At 42.3% G+C, this 15298-nt stretch overlaps 1 protein-coding gene across 2 annotated transcripts; it reads right to left on the reverse strand.

Annotated features, from left to right (window-relative positions):
* Positions 1-1263: 1263 nt before the first annotated feature.
* RTCB (RNA 2',3'-cyclic phosphate and 5'-OH ligase) lies at positions 1264-14975 on the reverse strand. Of its 2 annotated transcripts, none has more exons than XM_061638964.1 (12): positions 14638-14975; positions 11334-11412; positions 10706-10773; positions 9954-10053; positions 9053-9209; positions 8678-8834; positions 7688-7847; positions 7252-7427; positions 5959-6147; positions 5456-5566; positions 4117-4236; positions 1264-1999 (listed from the first exon to the last, which is right to left on the reverse strand). In XM_061638964.1, exons 1-12 carry the CDS (start codon positions 14728-14730, stop codon positions 1943-1945), a joined length of 1467 nt encoding a protein of 488 aa, XP_061494948.1. In that variant the 5' UTR covers positions 14731-14975; the 3' UTR covers positions 1264-1942. The 2 variants fall into 2 exon arrangements, with proteins under 2 accessions (XP_061494948.1, XP_061494947.1); XM_061638963.1 differs by having other exon boundaries at positions 1264-2952; positions 14638-14974.
* Positions 14976-15298: the final 323 nt, after the last annotated feature.

The following is a 15298-nucleotide window of genomic DNA, read 5'->3' on the forward strand; positions in this document are numbered from 1 at the left end:
CTTCACTTCCAGTAGTGGGTGGCATTGTGTGACACTGCTGCTCACCTGGCCTCCAGTCTGTCTGTTGTGTCACCGGTGGTTATTGGGAGATAGTGGGTAAGAAAGACCTGAAGAGGTGCATTTGGTCCCCAGGCCTAAGGTTCCCCATCTTTGTTTTACTGCTTAAGAAAATGGGTAAAAATGGAAATGGACTGCCTTCAAGTTGATCCTGACGTATGGTGACCCTATGAATAGGGTTTTCATGGTAAGCGGTATTCAGAAGGGGTTTACCATTGCCTCCCTCTGAGGCTAGTCCTCCCCAGCTGGCCTGCTCAGCTTGCCACAGCTGCACAAGCCAGCCCCTTCCTTGTCCACGACTGCCAGCTGGGGGGCAACTGGGCTCCTTGGGACTATGCAGCTTGCCCACTGCTGCACAGGTGGCAGGGCACATAACCCCTGAGCCACTCACTGTGGGGGTGATCTTTAGCTGGCCCTCGACACCCAGGAGACACGAGCGTGATTTGAACTCACAGACTCTGGACTCCCAGCCAGGCTGCCCTCCCCACTGTGCTATAGAGTATGTAAATATGTCTGAATGAAGAGCTCACATGAACTTGGGGCAGGATCCCTAGGATGCCAAGGTTGGGAGGCTTTTGCCTTCATACATAAGAGAATGTGATCAACAAATAGTAGTGCTAAGCCAGCATAAGGGTTAACACAATTCAACTTACACGTGAGTCATCCTAGTGCCCTGAAGGGTAGATTTTATATAGCCATTTGTTATTGTTTTGGCCCATGTTTCAGCAAAGTTGCATTTTATTAGCCCTTTTAAGTTAATTCCAAACCACTGTTGACATCAGCAACCATCAGTTAAAACAATCTTTACAGAAGAATATGTGTAAGACGAAAGGGCTGGGTTGCATTCTTTACTGAGCGGCCTGTTTCAAGTTCTCCTACAGAAGATACTCTACAGCTTCTGTGTTTCAAGTTTACCTTTATCTAGGTGCCCTCTATTGACTGCAGTTGGATTTACACCACTTAACAGGAAAAAGTCAGAGTGTAATCCTACGCGTCTGCTCAAAGTGAGCCCCACTGAGTTCAGTGGGATTTACTTCAAGGTAAGCAAGTACAGCACTGCAGCCTCAGATGAGTAAAATGAAAAGCATGACTTGCAAAGCATCCAGAATAAATGTAAGAAGAATCACCATGGTATTCAAGCAAAACTTCCAACCTCTCTCTTAATTAAATGAATTTTCCTTTAAATGAAAAATGACACTTTGCAGAGACTTTCTTGCATTCTTTATTTTGAGACTTCTCTACAAAGCCACTTCCAGAATTTCAGTAGCATAAAGCAACCACACTGTTATTTCATGAGAATGGCAACAGTGTTTTCAAAATCTAACAACTGTTTATCAACAGATCAAGTACTGGTGCACATTAATGTCAACAGAAATGAGCAGCACCTGATCCAAAACGTAAACTGGTCCTGCTGAAATCACCCAAATCTGTCCCCAAAAAGAAATACATTGTATGTAGACTACTCCACAGCCGCTCAAGAATGCCTGCTTTAGTATCCCTTTGCCATTGCATTTTGTCTCTTGTGCTGCTTCCAAAGTTTCCATTATACAGGCACCACTCCAGAAGATGCGTGGAATGAACAAATCCCAAACCACGATTTAGCATGAAAACATGAACGTGAGGGTTCCCAGAGAGGAGACTGCAGCTGCCGTGCTCCTCCTTTGGTCCTGCTGCTGTAAGGTTAGCACTATGTGTGAACCAGCTCACTGACATTCTACTTTGCTATTTCAAAGGGTAAGCTAGAGCATCTATCAAAAGCAAATTTATTTAACAGCAGGTATGTCTGAAAAATAGCAAGACTGGTGGGTAAGTTCTCCAGCTTGCTCTTTCAAGAGGCAGCATTTCTTACACTGTGAGTGATCAGATGCAGTGGAAGACAGGTTGCTCAGATTAGGCTTCGTATCTTGCATGAAGACATGGCCTGTCCATACCAAAGCAATTTCTGAAAGGTACAGGAGAGAGTCATATAGCATTGCCCAGATCATTAGGAATATCAATGGAAAGTTGGTTTCTCTTCAAGGAGTACTGGCTTCCCTATAACAAAACATTCCAACTGAGCTTTAATCAGGGATACCACTAGGCTTGAAGTGCACACAGAACCTGCTGCGCCCAGTATATTAACACAGCTTGTGCGAACTTGTCATCATTCACTCAACAGCAACCCTATGTTAGTGCAGAAGATTGCACTAATGGGAGCAGCTATTTGATCATGGACTTTTACAGCAGAGCACTAGTGATAGCTGTAATGTCACAAAGATTAGTGGTATTAGTCAATCTTTACTGCAACTCATAGTGCAAAAAGATTCCCTTTAGACTGTGTAGAGCATCTGCCAAAAGTCAAATCATGGTATATTAGAGAGAAGATTGAACAACTCAAGTAAGAAAAAATACAAAAACAACTAACCCAGAACTAAAGCATTTGTACTTGGTCTGCCTCTTTGCAGATTGGTGGTGATCAAATCAACACTGATCAGAATCTCACCATGAAGAGAGAAGATGATTTGTTAAGAGTGAAGAACATTCTGAGCAAGGCTGTTTGTAGATGCCACTAAAAGAAACTCAACCAGTTTCAGACACCACTCCATAAAATCACAAGGGCAACATGTCTTGATTTATCCCCTTCTCATGACAAAGAGTTCCTCCTCCCCCAGACACACATTATTTCCAAGAGTTCTAAGAGAGAGTCTGTGTCAGTCTCTATTCTAGATGGGAACAATCTCTAAGCACTCTGGGTGAGGAAAGGTCTTCAGCAAGGACAATGCTGGCCAGTTTGGGGAAAAGGCTTCCCTAGCCTTTGATTACTGCAATAGGTCTCAGTTTAATGGCTTTCTTGCTGATGCCAGCTGCATGGCAGGTGTTAACCACATCTGTCACGTTCTTATAAGATTCAGGTGCCTAGGATAAATGAGATGTAAAAAGTGAGTTAAGTATGCTTGGAGGCTCTTTTATATTTAAAAATGATTAAAATATGAATTTCAATTCCACATCATTCAAAAAGGCTTTACACAGTTTACAGTACACATGAATCTCGAAATATAACCAGATATTCCTAAGATTAAAACAACAGAGCCAGTGTGGTGTAGTGGTTAGAGTGTTGGACTGAGTCCTGGGAGATCAGGGTTCAAATCTCCACTCAGCCATGAAGCTCACTGGGTGACTTTGGGCCAGTCATTGTCTCTCAGCCTTACCTCACAGGGCTGTTGTGAAGATAAAATAGGGAAGAACCATATTTGGATGCCACCTTGAGCTCCTTGGAGGAAAGGTGGGATACAAGTGTAATAACAAATAAATAATAAAATATTATAATAAAAACATTTTAAAGATGTCATTTAATTTCAAAAATAATGTAAGTAAAATCACTCAGGCTTTCCTTCACAGGAAGCCAGCAATCTCAGATAAGCTCCCCAAAACGTGTTTTTAAAGGGCAATGCCTTCCTCTGATTTAGCAAGACTTGGGTTAAGGGAAGGTTCTTTTGATAACATTCCACAGCATGGGTGCCACCACTGAAAAAGCCTTACAGTAGTTCTCTCTACAAACTGAAGGCTGCTAGCAGATCCTCTCTTACCAATCTTAAAGGACAGGAGAGCTTACACAGGGACAGCACTCATGAAAATGTTCTGTTATTCAGTTTAAGTAAGTCTGTATTGGGTCCTTTTTGAATAGGTATTCATTATGTTTTCCACTCTCCTTTAAAAAAGTGTTTATAGGTATCATAGAAAATAACCAGAGGGAAATGTACAGTGTGTATAGCCATTCACTTGCCCATCAGAAGCTATTATGCATACAAAAGGAGAGTTGAGAGTTCGTAATAACAATATAAGAAACAGGTTGTCCCCAAACAAGAGAAGGGGAGAGAAAAAAGAAAATCACTTTAGCCTACGAGAGATTAACAGCTCTTAGTGTGGCAGATTCTGATAAAGTGTTCTATCCCTTTTTGATGATATACGTCAATACTTTACCAGGAGAGGAAATCCTGGTTTGGATTTCATAGAATCTATGATTCTATGATATCCACCCCAGAAGTAAATTTCCCCAAAGAAAGTTTATAAACGACTTACTTCTTCCATAACCAGTTTCGGAGATGCAACCCGGATTGCAATCCCCATGTCTGCCAACTTGTCCAATACATCCTGGAAATCCAAGTTGCGCCGTGATTTGGCACGCGACAATGCACGGCCCTAAAAATGACAATTACTATTTCAGTTACTGCCATATAGTCTTCAATGGAAGGAGGCATTGAGAACGGGCATACAGGAAATATTAGAGTAAAACAGACAATGCTCCTTTTAGCTAATGAATGCAGCAAGCCCAGTGACTTCTAGGCTTGCATATCTCAAACTTTCTAAAATTGCTGTACTCTATCAAAATTTCCTGGATACCCTGAACTGCTTCTTCAGCATTTCTTGGGTACTATAACTCTCTTCATTATATCATTTAACCAGGAGTAGAGTTGCCAAAGACTCGTAACCCTATTTTTTCCTTCTTCGTGATCCCAGTGGGATCAATAGCTACTGTTCAAGAAATGCCAAATCTTTTTGCGGTTACAGACCTTCAGGTGCAGATAACTAATCTTTTAAGCATTAGGGCTCCTATATCTTATACAGAAGAAATAAATTCAGAAAATACAACTTCTCATCTCACCGTGCCATGAAAACTATATTAACCAAAATTCATACATCTGTACAACTATTTAAAGGTATAGGGAACAATGATATGGAAAAGATCGACCATACTTTCAACGCCACAGATTTTTTGTTTTTACACCCTTGCTGATGCCACCTCCAGTTAGAGAGAGGAAATGTTCTATTCAGTTCAAGTTAAGTCAAGATACATGTCAATGCTAATTTGGAGATGAAGCAGAAAACATTTATACAACTCTTGCAAATGCTGCATATTAGTCTTATTAGAGCATCACTGAGCCTTATGCAAGTGTGAAGACAGACAACACAAGTGAGAACAGTGATGGGCACCTGGTTGGCCACTGTGAGAACAGGATGCTGGACTAGATGGGCCACTGGCCTGATCCAGCAGGCTCTTCTTATGTTCTTAGAAGGTAAATCTGAGTCTACTTGTAGAACACTGGGTTGTTAAGGCAGCAGATCAGCAAGTAGATTTCTGACTCCCACCTGCTGGATCTCCTGCTGTACTAAATAATACTGCTGAACTGAAGAAAGCTTGGGGAAGCAGCAGTGGAGTTTTGTGTCTAAGGATTGTAAGCTCCATCTGGTACTCAAAACAAATTCTTCAGCTCAGAATTCAATAATTCTAAACATGTGGCTTTTGCACAAGGTTCCAGTTGGTGGATCTTGGGGGTTCTAGTAAAAAATGAAGTAATTCTACAACATTGAAGTCTGCTCATCCCTGAGTTAGTGAGGTGCAAGTTGCTTGGTTACTCACCGCTCCATGGCAGGTGGTTCCAAACGTTTCAGTCATGCCTTGCTCTGTACCAGTAAGAACATAGCTACAAGTTCCCATTGTTCCACCAATCAAGACTGGCTGGCCAGTCAACTGCAGAGACAAAAGAAGGGTGCCGAGTCAAGAGGAGAGGTACTCTCAAATTGTAAGAATGCTGCTCAAGCAAGGAGCACTACTGATCCACTCAAGGTCATAGCGAACCAAGGAAATCTCAGATGGAAGACACGCAAAATTCGACTGATCAGTATGTTTTAGAAATTGCAACACAGAACGTAAGTAATAAAGTGGACATTGAGAAGTATAGGTCTTGAAGGGCAAGGCAGCTGGAAGGTTGCGTGGACATGAAAAAAAATAAATCAGAAAGACGCACCTACACAACTGTAGGAACATGGACTGTTAGGAGGAAGAGTCCACAAGGAACAATAAATATACTGTTTCCTGGACCTGTTCGTACAGGCGAAAAACAGAAGGCAACAAATACGTACTTGGTAATCAACAGCAATGAGGGGGTGGTGAGGAGGGAAAGCTCTTGTCGATCCTTTACGGTGCACCAGCAGGGTCCGTTCTTTTCCATCTACCACATGCTGCTCAACTTTGGCGATGTTGTGAGATACATCATAAATCACGTGCATATCCAGATCATCAGGGGTGGTATTGAAAACTTTGGCAAAAGCCTAGAAGACATTACAGATATATGAAGTGGTCCTGTAAAAAATATTTGTAGGGAGGGACCTGATACATGTGAGGCGGAGGAAATTGGACAAGAATTGTTTCTGGAAAATAACACTAGTCACAGAGAAGATTGTTGTCCTTTCCTATTATCCACTTAATGTTTAGTTTTCCTTATAGGAACATAGGAAGCTGCCTTATACCAACCTCAGACCATTGGAGTCTATCTAGCTCAGTATTGTCTATGTGAACCGGCACAGGCTCTAGGTCTTTCCCAACTCTACCTAGAGATAGCAGGGATTGGAGCTGGACCTTCTGCATGCAAACAGGTGCTCTATTACTGAACCTAAAGCCCCTTCCTCAGATTTGCTGTACCCTGAGAGTGTATTTATTGCTTTTTCTTGGAATAGTCATTTTCTAGGGCCACTGCTTATCTCAGATATGGGAAACCTGTGGCCGCCCACATGTTGCTGAACTCCATCAACTTGAGCCAACATGGGCAATGGTCAGGGATTATACAATCTGCAGTCGTCCAGCAACATCCAGAGGGCCAAAGGTTCCCCACCCCTGGCCTATAGTGCTATCTAAACTAGAAAAAGCTCACCATCACTACCTTAGTAATTTATGGCTGGAATGTCAGCGGTGGAAGGGCAGCATCCAGTTCTGAACAACCTTCCTACCACCTACTCTCCCCAATGCCCTCACATTGCTCTACTGAACAGAACTCACCAGCTTAAAGCTCAGTGGGAAAGTCTCTCTCCAGCCCCAGCAAAGAAAATGCTCATTAATGGCACCCAGCATTTTGCACACATCTTGTTTATGAGAAAGCCGTCTGGGTGTTGCACCACCAATCCACAAGCCAGTTAAGAGACCTATTCTTATTGACATGGAGTGATATGGATTCAGTTTCTAGATTAAAATAATGTAATTCTTCCAAAAATGTTGGTCAGGTGTCAAGGAAGCAGAGTACGGTTGAATGTTAGTAACACTGAGGTCCTCAGAAGAGACGACTCCAAGGCTAACCCCATCCTGACCACAACCATAATTGAGTGGGCCCCTCTGTGCTTTAAAAAGATGGAAGTGTACAAGTCAGTGGTGTCTCCCCTTACCTGTCTAGTTAGGAAAGTCATGGAAGAACGGTTGACCCATGCATAGTTTCCGGCTGCTGCCATCCCCTTCAAGTAATCTTGTCCCTCCTGGGAAGCAATCCTGGCACATGCCAACTGGCGGTCATTCACTATGATCTTGTCCCGTTTCATAGCTTTCTCCATAGCAACTAGGGCATCTACAAGGAGGAGGGGGAAGGGGTCAAACAGCAACTTCAGTGCAGGCCTTTATGAAGCCAATCTGAGCCAGTAGGCCCAGAAATTAAGAGGTTTCTGCAAATTCCACACAACTATTAAATGCATGAAGACTGGGGGGGGGGGAGGGAAGTAATGTCAAAAAGTAATACATGCAATCTGTGGATATCTGCAAGAAACACAGTAACCCACTGAAGTTTCCAGGGCAAAAACATAAAAGAGGAAGTAAGAGCCTAGATGATACCTGTAGCTACTTGGTGGCCAAGGCCTCTGCTGCCACTGTGGATCATCACACACACTTGCCCCTTGTGATCTATGCCCATCTTCCTGGCAGCATACTCATTATAAATGTCATCCACAACCTGTATCTCAGCGTAATGGTTTCCTGCTCCTAAGGTCCCCAGCTGTCAAATACAACAGAAGAGCAATTTGAGCAGATATAGAAAAGGGAAGCAACATGGAAGAATACTGGTTCCTCATAGAAAGGCTAAGACAATAGCTTGCCAGTGTTTTTTTTTTAATGCCACGTGGTATATTGTTAGAGGAAGAGGTACCGAGAGCAAAGGATTCAGCTGGAAGCCTGAAGTCTACCCAAGCATTGGCTGTATAGAACTGTAAACACTTGTTTCAGATTTTCAGATTAAAGGTCCATGTAGTCAGTAAAGTTTTTAACTGTAACTAGCCGAAATCTCTAAAAAACTCAAACACAGGGCATTGAGATGACCTCCATTTAACCGATGCTGAGGGTTGCTGCCTCTGCACATAGAGGTTCCTTTTTTTCAACTGTTATCCTTCATCTGAACTAGATTAACACATTTCTTTCATAAATTAATCCTGCACTGCACAATTACTTCCAAAATTGCTCATTTGTTTGACATTCTAGCACAGGGATGGGGAACCTGTTATCCTCTAGATCATTGTGAGACTCCCAACTGCCATCAGCTCCAGCCCACATGGCCAGGGAAGATGGGAGTTGCAATCCAACAACATTTGAAGGACCACAGGTTTCCCATCTTTGTGCTAACAAAACAGCACACCATGGCATTTGTTTGAATCTAGTTGAAAGGAGTAAAGATACTAGAACAGAGCTGTTAGCAAAACTGATCAGCTAGTCCAGCTGTTGAGATCAGCACCATCAGTCCTCTCATCAACACTTTTTCCCTTGCATATTCTCACTCTACCCAAGAAGTTAGCATGAAGTAGTAATGCAGCAGTATCTCTGAAAACCACTTACCTGAGGCAAACCCCTTTTCTTAGCCCTTGCAGAGACTTTATTGGGATCAGCTTGTAACATCCTTCCGTATTCTTCACAGTGCTCTTTATCCTCAGCCCAGGCATAGCCTTCTCGGAGGGACCAGTCTACCCCCATCTCCAGAGCCTCCTCCAAGTCCCTGGGGTGGGAGGGAGGGAGAAAGAGACTTCCAATAAAGACACAGCCAAATTACAGGATGGAATGCTCTGTCTTGTCACAAAACTAGAACACTGCTAGATACCTTACTGCTAGGGTAACATTAGGTTTATTAAGCTTATGCATTGCTTCCCACTAAAAAAAAGGAGACATCCTTCCAATAGTGGAGATGTGGCTGGAGAAAATTAAGTTAACTCTTACTTGGCATTCATAGGGATGACACCCTTGGATCCCACACCAACAGGAATGTGGTCAAACATGGACTGAGCAAGCTGCTCCTTCACTGGCTGGACATCACACTCATCGAGATTGGTACGCAGCAGCCGTACACCACAGTTAATGTCAAACCCGACACCACCTGTATGAGTAAAATATTTTTTTAAAAAATACCCTTTAAAATTCATACATGTAATCGCAGAATGGATTCATCATCATGCAGAACTGCAAGAGCAGTTACAGTTAAATATTTTGCAGAATGTTTTCACCTAACTTGGACAAGTAAAAACATAATCCCCTCAATTTTGCCAAAAGGAACACAACAACTCTGCATTAGGTTGGAAGGCATAACATAACATGTCATGGAACTTCTGATTAAGGGGGCTGAATATGCAGATTTCATAAGAGTTATGTCAGGCCACCTTTATTATTTAAAATAAATATACCCTTGTTACACCCAGAAAAGCCTACTCATTCCTAAATTGTATTTGTATGAACCTTGTTTCAGGGCAGCTGACTTTATTGCTACTTACATTACTTTTAAAAGTGCACTAGAGAGGGACTTCAAAGAGTCCACTGAATCAATGAACTACTGACATTGCCTACCAGATGTTTTAAATCAGAGCATGTCTACAAACGTGCATTTTGCCAAAAGCTAGAGTGGTGCTGGAAAACATCCCAGTGGTCTATAGAGGCCTGAGAATCCACTGTGTAGGAACTATGGGTTAATTGACTATTTACTTGATTCATCTGCAGAGTACTCTGAATGAGTACTGTGAAAATGCATTTTATCTTCTCATCTGGTTTTGATCCATTGCATACATTTGGGAGGCTCCCTAAGAGTTCTCTCTCTACACAGAGAACATCACATTCAAACTACTTGTACCTGGTGATACAACTGCTTCTGGATCATTCATATCAAAGGCAGCCATGTTTCCAATGGCAAACCCATAGCCAGAATGGACATCAGGAAGCCCTATAGATCTCTGAAATAATTTTTAAAATAAACAAAAAATCAGTTGTAAAATGGGAACAAGCGTGGTTTTTATGACATTATGAACTCAATTTTCCTGATTTTGTTTAACAAAACTTGTGTACCATTTGACTGTAAATAAACCCTCTAAGCGGCTTACAAAGAATAGAAAATGTACATTAACTATGTCAATAAAATAGTAAAATACAAGTTTATAAAATGAATAAAATCAACAGTTAAAAGTATACATTCCAAGGTAGAATGACAGATTAAAATACGTATCAACTTGCCCTGCCACATGCCCATTGCAAACTGTGCAAAAATTCAAAATCTTCTGTTTCTAGTCAAGCCATCAATAGATGCATGAAGGGAAGTTCATAAATATAGACATTGGTCAGAACAAGTTTCAGGTAGGCAACAGGCTCCCTTAAGAAATTAGTGGTGACAGTTGTCATCTTGCCCTGGATAGCTTGAGTTTACATGTCAGGAAACAGTTGTGATGGGTCAGTTTAGCAATGTCTGGTAAACATCTTTGGAAGAATTAAAAGTATATTGCTACAAATGCAAACACCACGAACAGGATCAAAGCATGCAATGGGGCTTCTATTCTGAAAGAATGACTCTTAGGAATAAAAAGGGGCAAGTCTTCCAAAGTTTTCACTCACATGAACAATGCCAGGCAGAGCAGCTACATTTCCAATCTGCTTCATGGCTGGCAGGAAGCCACCAGCACCTGAAAAAGGTGGAAGATGAGAAGCAAAATCATTCCCCTTTCCTACAAAATTGTGGTTTGTGACATCACACCAATATATAATTACACCAACCTGCCTTCAAATCTTGCCTGGCTGTGTTAGAAAGATGAAAACTTCCCCATGATACTTGTTACTTAGATTAGGCATAAGATAATCGGTGACTAAGAACACAGATGTTTCAAAGCCAGGATTCAAGAGTGTATGCCTTTATATCAGGGCAGTTAAGCTTCCTTTGGTCTACCACAAAATACTACCTCAAATTCAACAAGCAGAATTAAGCAGCATGTTCTATTCCTAAACCAACCATAAGTCATAAAATAAGTTATATTTTCATTATAGTTTGACAAGCGACATGTTGAAGATAGAGGGAATATTTACGTGAAGTGTCACTCTATGATGCCTGAACATATAGGCAGCCTCACTCCATTGGCTGAATCTATGCCAAGTCTGGATTCATCAAATGAAATGCAAGTGAACTTGGTGTTGGGATTCTAGGCACAACAGAAACCAACAAGACTGGGTGAGAACAGCGCACACTTACCTCCACCTCGGCATGAATTCCTTAACTCTTCAAACATTAACTTCTCTAAAGGATCATTCACGTAGAACACACCTTCCACCTGCAGACAGAAGAATGGGAAAAAGGGAAAACCAAATGCATAATCCTTATGTAAGTACAGTGACACAGATTTAGTATTCGCGCAAAAGCTGGAATGTAACTGCATTTAGTAGGTTACAAGTCACAATTACAACTATTTTAAAGAGACACTCCTATTAAAGGTTTAGATGGCTTAGAACTGGGAATCCAGTAAGCTTTGCTGAAGACAAGTTTCAGAGGTTGTTGAGTCCTAGTCAGAATTTCAAATATCTTGAATGATGGAAGAAAATATATCTTCTCACCCACATATGGCACCAGTGTTGTAGTTAGTGATCTTCCATTAGAGATCAAAAGGGTAACTACAGGATTGGCTGCATCCTTTGATGCCATCCATCATAAGGTACTGGCATTACAATGGCTGCTCTAAGATTGTCTTTTTTTTAAGATTTAGCAACACATTTAAGAGTAGTGCCTCAAAACTAGTAATGGGCTCAACTTCTCCATAGATTCTCCTTGTGGAGTCCTAGACTCCCATCCTATTGTGAAGAAATGAGGTACATGTGGATTCTCAAAAGCGCCTGAGCTTCCTGAAGCCCACCATGTATCAAAAATAATATGTTCTCCTTCAGGTGCAATCTGGGAAAATATTCTTGACCTGGAACCTAGTATCAATTTTGAGAATCTATTTCTCTCTCATTTCTTCACTGCACATAGCTTCTTCCCTTTTTGTTTCCTATTGTCCCATCCAGTTTCTGTTTCTGCTCTATAAACTTATAGTGCTGCAGAGTACAAACACGGACAATAATTAGAGGGAGATGTTGTCAACTGATGGCCCAAGTACTTCAGTCTTGGAGTACATTCAATCTTTAGTTGCTACTGTGAGCTGGTTGCAAGAAAGCCAACCGAAATAGACAACAAGCAAGCCTACAATACCGATTGTTGGTAGCCCTTTTTGCACAGTGAGAACACAGCAACACCTAACAGTGATAGAGATGTGCTCCAACTCCCCTCCCCCAAGCTGAACCTGCTTCTTTTGGGATGAAGGGTAGGACATAAATTTAATGATAAATAATAAATTGCTGAAAATCTTAAAAGTGCATATCAATTTCAACAGTTTCACATTCATTTCACCAACGAACGAGGGTTTCAGCAGTGTCGTAACTGCATGTAAAACACCACAAAGTAGGTAGTGCTATAATAATAATAATAATAATTCTGAAAAACAGCAGGTTGCAGCACAAATTAACCTCGACCTAGGACTTAACTGAATCGTGCTGTATGTTAAAAGGCATTCTCTCTCTCCCCCTCCTGACGTGTGGCAACATTTAATCGTGAGAAAGTGGCACTCTGTACATGCTGGGGGGAAAGCCTTAATTATTACTCCACCCGTTCCAACACTAAGCACTGACAATGAAAACAGGTTTTGGGATTAAGCACCAGCTCAAACTGAAGGGATTCTGAGGAACTGAGACAAATAGTGGTAACGAGAGAAGAAGTTCTAGGCTTAATGGACAATATAAAAACTGACAAATCACCGGGCCCGGATGGCATCCACCCGAGAGTTCTCAAAGAACTCAAATGTGAAATTGCTGATCTGCTAACTAAAATATGTAACTTGTCCCTCGGGTCCTCCTCCGTGCCTGAGGACTGGAAAGTGGCAAATGTAATGCCAATCTTCAAAAAGGGATCCAGAGGGGATCCCGGAAATTACAGGCCAGTTAGCTTAACTTCTGTCCCTGGAAAACTGGTAGAAAGTATTATTAAAGCTAGATTAACTAAGCACATAGAAGAACAAGCCTTGCTGAAGCAGAGCCAGCATGGCTGCTGCAAGGGAAAGTCCTGTCTCAGTAACCTATTAGAATTCTTTGAGAGTGTCAACAAGCATATAGATAGAGGTGATCCAGTGGACATAGTGTACTTAGACTTTCAAAAAGCGTTTGACAAGGTACCTCACCAAAGACTTCTGAGGAAGCTTAGCAGTCATGGAATAAGAGGAGAGGTCCTCTTGTGGATAAGGAATTGGTTAAGAAGCAGAAAGCAGAGAGTAGGAATAAACGGACAGTTCTCCCAATGGAGGGCTGTAGAAAGTGGAGTCCCTCAAGGATCGGTATTGGGACCTGTACTTTTCAACTTGTTCATTAATGACCTAGAATTAGGAGTGAGCAGTGAAGTGGCCAAGTTTGCTGACGACACTAAATTGTTCAGGGTTGTTAAAACAAAAAGGGATTGCGAAGAGCTCCAAAAAGACCTCTCCAAACTGAGTGAATGGGCGGAAAAATGGCAAATGCAATTCAATATAAACAAGTGTAAAATTATGCATATTGGAGCAAAAAATCTGAATTTCACATATACGCTCATGGGGTCTGAACTGGCGGTGACCGACCAGGAGAGAGACCTCGGGGTTGTAGTGGACAGCACGATGAAAATGTCGACCCAGTGTGCGGCAGCTGTGAAAAAGGCAAATTCCATGCTAGCGATAATTAGGAAAGGTATTGAAAATAAAACAGCCGATATCATAATGCCGTTGTATAAATCTACGGTGCGGCCGCATTTGGAATACTGTGTACAGTTCTGGTCGCCTCATCTCAAAAAGGATATTCTAGAGTTGGAAAAGGTTCAGAAGAGGGCAACCAGAATGATCAAGGGGATGGAGCGACTCCCTTATGAGGAAAGGTTGCAGCATTTGGGGCTTTTTAGTTTAGAGAAAAGGTGGGTCAGAGGAGACATGATAGAAGTGTATAAAATTATGCATGGCATGGAGAAAGTGGATAGAGAAAAGTTCTTCTCCCTCTCTCATAATACTAGAACTCGTGGACATTCAAAGAAGCTGAATGTTGGAAGATTCAGGACAGACAAAAGGAAGTACTTCTTTACTCAGCGCATAGTTAAACTATGGAATTTGCTCCCACAAGATGCAGTAATGGCCACCAGCTTGGACGGCTTTAAAAGAAAATTAGACAAATTCATGGAGGACAGGGCTATCAATGGCTACTAGCCGTGATGGCTGTGCTGTGCCACCCTAGTCAGAGGCAGCATGCTCTGAAAACCAGTTGCCGGAAGCCTCAGGAGGGGAGAGTGTTCTTGCACTCGGGTCCTGCCTGCTTGCGGGCTTCCCCCAGGCACCTGGTTGGCCACTGTGAGAACAGGATGCTGGACTAGATAGGCCACTGGCCTGATCCAGCAGGCTCTTCTTATGTTCTTAACAGGCACATATCCATCCACCCCCCACGTTCCCTAATCCGCTCACGTTCATATTAGGCACGAAGCCTTTTTTGATGCGCCAAGAGTTCTTGTCGAGCTTTTCCAGATACTGCAGCTCATCATTGTAGCTTCGACTCATGACGACGATGGAGCCTCCGAGCAGGGCCCGGTACCTTCCACTGACTTCGTGTCACTAAATTCAGCCAGCAACGCACACGCTCCCTTCAGCCCCGCTACGGAATCCGAGAAGGCCAGGCGCTGTCTCCCTACGCGAAAGCGACTGAGAAGTTCCCCTACGGACAAGAGAAGTTTCTACGGCGTCCACAGAGGCACAAACTAAATCAGTTCTACTCCTTTCTCTCTGCCGACGAGCCTCGGGTTACTTGTCTTGAAGCGCCGCCTAGTGTCAAAAATAGGACAACGCGCTGAATTAAGATTGCGTGCAGATAGGAGGACCGCGCTTGGGAAAGATGGAATAAGCAAAAGGGAAGATACTCACGACTAGCATAGAGTCTTGCGACACCTTAAAGACTAAAAGCTGCGATTCTAACCCTACTTACCTGGGGAATATCGTGCACTGTTACACGAACAACAAAGTTTTTAATTAGGGCTGCCACCCTATCAAATAAACCTTAGTTGATTAATCAATTGCATGAACTTTAGTCGATTCATTAAATCTTCATACAAATAAAACAATGTTCTGAAGC

The sequence above is a fragment of the Rhineura floridana genome, chromosome 8 (assembly GCF_030035675.1).
Source record: "Rhineura floridana isolate rRhiFlo1 chromosome 8, rRhiFlo1.hap2, whole genome shotgun sequence".
Lineage (NCBI taxonomy): Eukaryota > Metazoa > Chordata > Lepidosauria > Squamata > Rhineuridae > Rhineura > Rhineura floridana.